This window comes from Coregonus lavaretus, assembly GCF_964263955.1.
Source record: "Coregonus lavaretus genome assembly, chromosome: 2".
Lineage (NCBI taxonomy): Eukaryota > Metazoa > Chordata > Actinopteri > Salmoniformes > Salmonidae > Coregonus > Coregonus lavaretus.
The window spans coordinates 52502135-52512609 of NC_139989.1; the positions used below are offsets into that span (position 1 = coordinate 52502135).

General features: G+C 46.1%; 1 protein-coding gene across 1 annotated transcript in view; it reads right to left on the reverse strand.

Moving 5' to 3' along the window:
- The window catches only part of LOC311139581 (potassium channel subfamily T member 2-like), a gene marked incomplete at both ends in the record, with an annotated part of 49238 nt that overhangs the window by 22955 nt on the left and 15808 nt on the right, over nt 1-10475 (reverse strand). Inside the window, 9 exons of the mRNA XM_084174489.1 lie at nt 1155-1263; nt 1988-2051; nt 2401-2537; nt 3177-3341; nt 5074-5254; nt 6700-6794; nt 9026-9109; nt 9432-9506; nt 9666-9678. Coding sequence (XP_084030615.1) covers nt 1155-1263; nt 1988-2051; nt 2401-2537; nt 3177-3341; nt 5074-5254; nt 6700-6794; nt 9026-9109; nt 9432-9506; nt 9666-9678 — 923 coding nt within the window. The remainder of the gene's footprint in view (nt 1-1154; nt 1264-1987; nt 2052-2400; nt 2538-3176; nt 3342-5073; nt 5255-6699; nt 6795-9025; nt 9110-9431; nt 9507-9665; nt 9679-10475) is intronic.

The following is a 10475-nucleotide window of genomic DNA, read 5'->3' on the forward strand; positions in this document are numbered from 1 at the left end:
AGATTTAACAGAGAAAGCATCAAGGTAATGAGTTCATGTTTTCAGATGTTTTTTGTGCCTCGGATTGGACACCGAGTCTATTGTCCGCAATTGTGTAGGATAGACTGTTGCGCAACACCCAACGCTATTCCTATTAATTATTCTGTATATAATGACAACAAATTACAAAGCCTAGTGGGCTTATTTACCATATGATCTGGTAATGAAATAACATGACAAATACATGTTGGTTTCCATGTTAGACCTGCAATTTTACACAATACAAGGGGCTTGAAAAAATAGGCCTACCTTGAAAATCTGACATTTCTTCAATTTGGTGCTTGAAAAGTCCTTGTAATTATTGTAGAGAATGTATAAGTTCTCCTGCTCCCTTATAATGAATTATCTGTGATTTCATATTTGATCCATTTTTGTGGTCACTTTCGTTTGTTTCCCGGCGCTTCAATGGAAGGGTGTTGCACTACTCTGTTGCGGTAAAACCACGTGCGGTTATTATGAGGACGACAACATCTAATGTTGGCTTCAACTTGACTTTCCATACAAATCCTTCCATTAAAAAAGGAACCTGGTTATTGGTCATCATAAAAAAAGCGATGGTGAGATTTTAATGCTGCCGCTATTCATGGCTTTATTATGTGTGCATGCGTTGGCCACATAGGCTACCCAAAAATCGCCATGTCCACATTATTCTCACATATTTTACAATGTAATAATCATTTCAATATCAATGCATTGGCAAGGGGGGGCCCTATATGTACAATTATATAAATTATACAATTGTATAACATTGAGGTCCTTGAAAATTATAATTAAGTACTTGAAAAAGTCCCTGAAATCCTTGAATTTGACTTGCCAATGTCTGTATGAACCCTGCTTAAAGGATGTATAGTCCTAGGTTTATGTTGCTGTATAGGTGGAGTTATGGGCCAAGTTGCATATATTCACTTGTATTCCTCTAAGTACAAATGTGGCACTGCATTATTATTATTTTTAAACCATTTGAAAATATTTATCCCAATGTCACACATTGGCCCCATTATTTATAAAAATACCCATATGCACACAACTGCACACACATATAAGTACGGACGCACACACATGCACACACGCTCAGCCATCCCAACGAATCCCACACTCAATGCTCTGAATCTGACCTGCAAACTTGACGTGGAACTTGTTCTCAGGTTTGAGGATCTGGACATACAGGGGGCAGTTTGGGGCAAAGTCTTTCACCGCCCAGGCTCTTAGAATGGTCTGGTGATCCTGGTGGAGTAAAAAGAGAGAGAGAGAGAGAAAGACAGAGAGAGAGGAGATATATATATATATATATATATACAGAGAGAGAGAGAGAGAGAGAGAGAGAGAGAGAGAGAGAGAGAGAGAGAGAGAGAGAGAGAGAGAGAGAGAGAGAGAGAGAGAGAGAGAGAAGAGAAAGAGAAAGAGAAGAGAGAGAGAGAGAGAGAGAGAGAGAGAGAGAGGGGAGATATATATAGCGAGAGAGAATAGAGAGAAAGAGAGAGAGAGAGGGAGGGAGGATGGGAGAGAGTAGCAAGAAAGAGAGAGGGAGGTAAAAAAGAGACTCAAATCATTAGCAGCAACAGCAGCTCCACCACAGTCTCAGAGGTTATCTCCTCTCTGTAGAATCCCCCTGATAAGCCTCTTCAACTAGGGCACAGAGCATTCAACAGAACTAACCGCCTATAGACACACCAGAAAGGAAAATTCCCTAAAATGCCCGTAATTATGTCACAGGTCTGAAATAGTGTGGTAAGAACGACAAAGCAGAGAGTAAAATAGGAGCCAGGGTAAAATAAGATAAATAATTGCTGTGAAATAGTTCTTAGGATGATCATTGACATTTTTATAAAAAGAAAGTAGAGGTAGAGAGAGAACGCTGTAAAGGAGGGAAAGAAGAGTGGAGGACAGGAAAAGAAGGAGGGTGGCGTTGTGGAGATTAAAAGTATTAAAAGGAGAATGAGGAACGTACAGCAGCGAAGCGGTCCACCTCGAATCGGTTACTGAGGATAAAACAGGCCTCAGCATCGTCCATCCTACAGCCAGTTAGTAGAGCAGCAGGAGGGGTCAGGCCAAGACAGGACACAGGTTAGAAAGAGGCAGGAGGAGGAGAGGAACAGGACAATAGAACAATACATTTGTCCTTCAAACCCACACTACTTCACTGGGAGTTACTATCAGGGGAGCAGAAGAGACAAGGAGGACAAAACCCAATCATTTTATTGGGCTGTCTTTATTTAACAGAGCCAGTGTACTGTAACTGCTATCTGCACTGATAACTGTCAAACATAGCCTATGAGATATGTAGCATGTCTTGGTTTGGGGCCCCTGTAGCATGGCTGTGATTTGGGGCCCATGGGTGGGGGCCCGGTGCAGGGGACTCACTTGGCCCTCATGAGGTCTTGGTCCTTGAGGGCGGAGCCCTGCAGGTAGATGACCCTCTGTGCCCACAGGGGCACGTGGAGGACCCTCCGCACCTGGACATCCATCTCTGCCGGGCACAAGATCACCACGTAGTAGTCCTATAGATGCATGCATGCATGCATGCACACACACACACACACACACACACACACACACACACACACACACACACACACACACACGCACGCACACACACACACTGGAGTTAATGGGAGGGTAGGGAGGGTCTCACATAAATATTCTGTCACACACTCAGTCAATTATGAAGACACATACACACCCTCACCCAGCTGCTCATGAAAATAAAAAATGTGGTTTGAACTATGCTAATGCTGATTGAATCCCCTGTTTTACCTCAGCTGCTTCAGCTCCTGGAGAGGATTACAGAGATGTACACACACGCACACACACATGAATACACGCATGCGTGCATACGCACACACACATTAGTCACACCGTATCTCATCTTCCCTATAGAAAAATTTGCAGAATTGCAGGAAATGAACTCTAAAACATAGTTTTTTTTCTCTCCAGTGTCAAGAGGGGGGCCGCTAAAATGTTTTTCTCCCAAGGTGGGTGGGGCCGGCTCTGACTGCATGTCTGCATGTGTGGATATGGATGTGGGTATACAGACCAGCGAGCCGCTGCGGCCCCTTATGATGAGTTCAGATTTTTTGTGGCCCCCATCCCCATCAAAGTTGCCTATCCCTGCCCTAGATAATGGTTTTTGGAGAGACCTGCAGTCTGGGGTGAGCAAAGAACTCGTTGAGGAAGTCCATAAGGAGGTCTATCTTGAGGCAGCTGACACACAGCACCACATGTTTCTCTGTCTGGGCCCGGTAGCGGCTGTAGTTCCCCCCAGACTTCTGGCGCTCCATCCACAGGAAGGCCAGCTGCTCAAACTACAGATGGGAATAATTATATTAGTGTAATTAGTAGATGGTTTGAGGTAGTGAAAGACAGTAGGTGGGTTGAGGTAGTGATAGACAGACAGTAGGTGGGTTGAGGTAGTGATAGACAGTAGGTGGGTTGAGGTAGTGATAGACAGACAGTAGGTGGGTTGTGGTAGTGATAGACAGACAGTAGGTGGGTTGAGGTAGTGATAGACAGACAGTAGGTGGGTTGTGGTAGTGATAGACAGACAGTAGGTGGGTTGTGGTAGTGATAGACAGACAGTAGGTGGGTTGTGGTAGTGATAGACAGACAGTAGGTGGGTTGTGGTAGTGATATACAGACAGACAGTAGGTGGGTTGTGGTAGTGATAGACAGACAGTAGGTGGGTTGAGGTAGTGATAGACAGACAGTAGGTGGGTTGAGGTAGTGATAGACAGACAGTAGGTGGGTTGTGGTAGTGATAGACAGACAGTAGGTGGGTTGAGGTAGTGATAGACAGTAGGTGGGTTGAGGTAGTGATAGACAGACAGTAGGTGGGTTGTGGTAGTGATAGACAGACAGTAGGTGGGTTGTGGTAGTGATAGACAGACAGTAGGTGGGTTGTGGTAGTGATAGACAGACAGTAGGTGGGTTGTGGTAGTGATAGACAGACAGTAGGTGGGTTGTGGTAGTGATAGACAGACAGTAGGTGGGTTGTGGTAGTGATAGACAGACAGTAGGTGGGTTGAGGTAGTGATAGACAGACAGTAGGTGGGTTGTGGTAGTGATAGACAGACAGTAGGTGGGTTGAGGTAGTGATAGACAGACAGTAGGTGGGTTGTGGTAGTGATAGACAGACAGTAGGTGGGTTGAGGTAGTGATAGACAGACAGTAGGTGGGTTGTGGTAGTGATAGACAGACAGTAGGTGGGTTGAGGTAGTGATAGACAGACAGTAGGTGGGTTGAGGTAGTGATAGACAGACAGTAGGTAGGTAGTGATAATAGTGATAAACAGTTGGTTATATTTGAACCAGGAGGCTGGCTGCATGTTAATGTAATCTGTGGCATCCCCATGTGCATCAGACAGGCTGGGTGGCAGGGAGGCAGACTGGAGGCTCTCCTCTCCCTGACAGCAGACATGGCTGAAACCCACACACTCAGAGGGGGTGAGGAGGTATGGGGCAGCCAGTAAATGTCAGGGGGTATTTATGGATGAAAGACATGGAGAGAGAGTGAGAGGGCTACATGGCTCTGTGTGTCATTTCCTGTCCTGCTCAAACATGCCTCCCAGAGCACAGCAGTACATCGGCTCAGACCGTACACACAAACACACACGCACGCACGCACGCACGCACGCACGCACGCACGCACGCACACACACACACACACACACACACACACACACACACACACACACACACACACACACACACACACATAAAAGGTTCCTATTATCACAACTGAAATGACAGTAATGGGACATGGGGAGAGGAGAGTGATACTACTATGGGCAGGATATGACAGATTCACTGTAATAGTGTCCCCTGACACAGTGACACTCCTTCTCTGTAGTTGGAATATCTGATGTAGAATATTATTGTTCAATTGGATTCTCCCCTCAGCCGTATGTTTGAGGAATACATCAGGGACAAATACTGGTAAATTGCCCAAGCTAAATGATCCATAAAAAAATAAAATAAAAAAATAACAACAACAACAACATCATTAACAACAACAACAACATTGGGATTCTCCCCTCACCTGTATGGGAAGCACGATGAGCGCCACACAGATCATGATGACCACTAGCAGCTGAGAAGGCCAGATCTGGGGCGTGACATCACCGAAGCCCACGGTAGAGAAGGTGACCACGCAGAAGTAGAGCGAGTCAAACAGAGTCAGATTGTTTCCTGCTCGTTCTAGGTGCTGGATCCCACATATACTGAGGAGAGAAGGAGGTGGTGGAGGAGGAGGAGGAAGTGGATGAGGAGGAGGAGGAGGAGAAGGAGGTGGAGGAGGAGGTAGAGTAGGAGGGAGAGGTGGAGGAGGAGGAGGAGGAGGAGGAGGAGGAGGAGGAGGAGGAGGAGGACGGAGAGGAGGAGGAGGTAGAGGAGGAGGAGGTGGAGGAGGTGGAAGTGGAGGAGGGGGAGGAGGTGGTGGAGGAGGAGTAGAAGGAGGTGGAGGTGGAGGAGGTGGAGGAGGAGGAGGAGAGGAGGAGAGGAGGGGGTGGAGGTAGAGGAGGAGGAGGAGGAGGAGGAGGAGGAGGGGGAGGGGGAGGAGGAGGAGGAGGAGGAGGAGGAGGAGGAGGTGGAGGAGGAGGAGGAGGAGGTGGAGGAGAAGAGGGACAGTAGGAAGGAGAGATGTTGAAGAGAGAAGAAGAGAAGGATGGAGATGATGGAGAGGTGAAAATAGATTGATGTTTAAGGGGAAGAGAGATGAAGAGAGGTTGATGTTGAAGGGGAAGAGAGGTGAAGAGAGGTTGATGTAGAAGGGGAAGAGAGGTGAAGAGAGGTTGATGTTGAAGGGGAAGAGAGGTGAAGAGAGGTTGATGTAGAATGGGAAGAGAGGTGAAGGGAGGTTGATGTAGAATGGGAAGAGAGGTGAAGAGAGGTTGATGTTGAAGGGGAAGAGAGGTGAAGAGAGGTTGATGTTGAAGGGGAAGAGAGGTTGATGTAGAAGGGGAAGAGAGGTGAAGAGAGGTTGATGTAGAAGGGGAAGAGAGGTGAAGAGAGGTTGATGTAGAATGGGAAGAGAGGTGAAGAGATGTTGATGTTGAAGGGGAAGAGAGGTGAAGAAAGGTTGATGTAGAAGGGGAAGAGAGGTGAAGAGAGGTTGATGTAGAATGGGAAGAGAGGTGAAGAGAGGTTGATGTTGAAGGGGAAGATATTAAGGAGAGGAAGAAAGCCAATTATGATGGGGATTGAGAGGTGAGTCAGAGGGGGAGGGGAGGAACAAGAGGAGAGAGAGAAGGACAGGTGGGAAGGAGGAATTGAGCATGAGAAGACAAGAGGGAACTACTGTGCGTGTGTGTGTGCGTGTGTGTGTTTGTGTGCGTGTGTGTAGTGTGTGCGGGCATGCAAATCTGTCGACGGTGTGTGTACAAAGTGTATGTGCACTGTGTGTATATGACTAGTGTGTGTTTACCCAGAGCTGAAGGGCCAGTTGAGTCAACATTGTGCTGTCAGTAGTGATAAGGTCAGCCAGTCTCATCCAGGAAGCTTTTCAGACCTCCAGGTTACTCTATATCAGCCTGGGCTATTACTCAAAGCTAGCCTCTACCAACCACTCAATACTGCTACACCACACCTATACCTGCCATTGGGCTCAAGTAGAGGAAAACCCCCCTCTTCCTCCCAGTGATTGCTTACAGTGATTGTGGTGACCCACCATGTGAACATGAGGCAGACCAGGGTGCAGATGAGGATGAGGACCTGGTTGAACATAGCTGAGTGGGTACGCTGGATGGCCCGGTGCAGATCATTCTGAAACACAGGGAGAGAGAGAGAGAGAGAGAGAGAGAGAGAGAGAGAGAGAGAGAGAAGGGTGATAAGAAAGAGATAGTGTTGTGACGTGGGGAGGATAAATGTAAAGCCATTGCATCTGCATAATGTCCCAAAAACCAGAGAAGAAAACAAAGATAATTGAGGGACAAGGACAAAAGGAATATGATGGGTATAATACAATAAAATAATAGAGAATACAGTGTATTCGGAAAGTATTCAGACTCCTTGATATTTTCCACATTTTGTTACGTTACAGCCTTATTCTAAAATTGATTAAATAAATGTTTTTCGTCTTCAATCTACGCACAATACCTCATAATGACAAAGTAAAAACAGGTTTTTAGAAATGTTTGCAAATGTATAAAAAATGTAAAACTGCAATATCACATTTACATAAGTATTCAGACCCTTTGCTGTGAGACTTGAAATTGAGCTCAGGTGCATCCTGTTTCCATTGATCATCCTTGAGATGTTTCTGCAACTTGATTGGAGTCCACCTGTGGTAAATTCAATTGATTGGACATGATTTGGAAAGGCAAACACCTGTCTATATAAGGTCCCACAGTTGACAGTGCATGTCAGAGCAAAAAACAAGCCATGAGATCTAAGGAATTGTCCGTAGAACTCCGAGACAGGATTGTGTCGAGGCACAGATCTGGGGAAGGGTACCAAAAAATGTCTGCAGCATTGAAGGTCCCCAAGAACACAGTGGCCTCCATCATTCTTAAATTGATGAAGTTTGGAACCACCAACACTCTTCCTAGAGCTGGCCGCCTAGACAAACTGAGCAATCGGGGGAGAAGGGCCTTTGTTTAGGGAGGTGACCAAGAACCCGATGGTCACTCTGACTGAGCTCCAGAGTTCCTCTGTGGAGATGGGAGAACCTTCCAGAAGGACACCATCACTGCAGCACTCCACCAATCAGGCCTTTATGGTAGAGTGGCCAGACGGAAGCCACTCCTCAGTAAAAGGCACATGACAACCCACTTGGAGTTTGCCAAAAGGCACCTAAAGGACTCTCAGACCATGAGAAACAAGATTCTCTGGTCTGATGAAACCAAGATTAAACTCTTTGGCCTGAATGCCAAGCGTCACGTCTGGAGGAAACCTGGCACCATCCCTACGGTGAAGCATGGTGGTAGCAGCTTCATGCTGTGGGGATGTTTTTCAGCAGCAGGGACTGGGAGGCTAGTCAGGATCGAGGGAAAGATGAACGGAGCAAAGTACAGAGAGATCCTTTATGAAAACCTGCTCCAGAGCGCTCAGGACCTCAGACTGGGGCAAAGGTTCACCTTCCAACAGGACAACGACCCTAAGCACACAGCCAAGACAACGCAGGAGTGGCTTCGGGACAAGTCTCTGAATGTCCCTGAGTGGCCCAGCCAGAGCCCGGACTTGAACCTGATCGAACATCTCTGGAGAGACCTGTAAATAGCTGTGCAGCGATGCTCCCCATCCAACTTGACAAAGCTTGAGCGGATCTGCAGAGAAGAATGAGAGAAACTCCCCAAATACAGGTGTGCCAAGCTGGTAACGTCAATGTGGTCCTCTGTAGCTCAGCTGGTAGAGCACGGCGCTTGTAACGCCAGGGTAGTGGGTTCGATCCCCGGGACCACCCATACACAAAAAATGTATGCACGCATGACTGTATGTCGCTTTGGACAAAAGCGTCTGCTAAATGGCATATTATTATTATTATTATAACCAAGAAGACTCGTGGCTGTAATCACTGCAAAAGGTTTTTCAACAATGTACTGAGTAAAGGGTCTGAATACTTATGTAAATGTGATATTTACGTTTTTTATTTTTAATAAATTTGCTAAAATGTCTGGAAACCTGTTTTTGCTTTGTCATTATGGGGTATTGTGTGTAGATTGATGAGGAAAAAAAACGATTTAATCAATTTTAGAATAAGGCTGTAACATAACAAAATGTGGAAAAAGTCAAGGAGTCTGAATGCTTTCCGAATGCACTGTACATGCACTTACATCTGTAAGAATGAGTGGGAGTCAAAACTTGTAGTATAAAGAGAAAGAGGTGCAGAGATTTAATCTGAAAGAAACACAGATAGGCACCCATAGAAAAGTGTAATTAAGATAAAGCTAAAACAATGGAAGAGATGAGATAAAGGGACACCTGCAGAGAGAGAACGGTTGTGAGATGGAGAGATGGGGTGACATAAACTGAGCAATAAACATGTATTTTCTCACTATCATGTTCTCCAAGGCATGTTTGGCCAGCCAGCAGTTGAGAAACACAGGGATGAACAGATTTCTGAGAGACGGCAAAATCACCTGAAGGAGAAAGAGATTTAGTCTGTGTTTTGGTGAGTACTAGCGGCATTTATTCATCATCGTGCCTCATCAAATGTCCACATCTTTCGTTAGTTCAGTGAGAGATTGAAGGGAAAAATAGCCAGTGGGGGAAGAAGCATTTTGCAGCAACATAGGTTAGAGTATCTTATTGAGCACAGACATGCAACATCCTATATGTTGTGTGAAATGTATTCCCAGTAGGGGGTTGCAACTACTGTACAACACGATCACAGAACAAATTGCTCACTAGGCATAACTCCACTGGCAGTGTTCCATAATGCATGCGTTTGATTGGACTCACAGTGATCACAAAGGGAACCGCACTGATCATCTCCAGGATGAAGGGAACACGCAACACTTGCTCCCAAACGTTGCCCTGGAAACACAACAACACATGGAGGTCAGAGAAACTCCATTGTCATGGCAACCTCGGGGATTAGCAGATAAAGTGTCCCTTTGACTGGATTTGTGAATGAAATGGCCACGTTTGCCCCGTTGAACAAGGACACGGACAAGGGTGACTCTCCTGTGGTACCTGCTCACTTCCACTTAAAAAGGAGGCATTACTCAGGTTTCAGTCTGTGAGCTTCTTGTACAATTAAGATGTCAAATATCATGTTGGTTTTTTATGTGTTCAGCCGCAGCTTGCTTATAGCTGACCGGAGACCTGGTTGGTGTGGGTGGACAGCCAAAGCCAGGCTTTGTGTATGTCCACAGAAATATTGATTGAGGTTTAAGCATAAAAACCTCCACCTCCTCCTCGCCCTCTGGCTGACACTGTAGCAGGCTAGGCTATGTTGGCCATGGTGTGACGGCTCCACAGACTAATAGACACACCGCCAGTCTGCTACGTACATCAAAGAGCAGCGATGCTGGGTAACCCTCCATGGGAAGGGATCAGATCACATGCTGCCTCTCTCTGAGGGGGTGATTCCTTTATCCCAGTCACTCTCATGCATCATGCATCATTCAAAAGGGAGCGCCTGTTGAGACTCAAATACAAGGCCGGCCCTAGCCTTTTGGGGGCCCTAAGCAAGATTTGGTTTCTGATCAGTATTCTGCCATTATTAGGCCTACTACAAGTGTAGAATGCTGGCTAGACTACCTTACCAATCTAAAAATTGTTAGCTGACATGTCTAATTGAGTGACTGTCAGTAACTGACATAACAAGAGAAAAACTGTTGATGCACAACCAAATATCGAAATTGAACCTTGTGTATTCTACTATTCTAACTCTCAACAGTAAGTTGAGACCCCGACTGAGTCCCCCCCCCCACAAAAAATTTTTTTTAGGTACCGGGGGCCCTAAGCAACCGCTTATGTCGCTTATGCCTGGAGATGGCT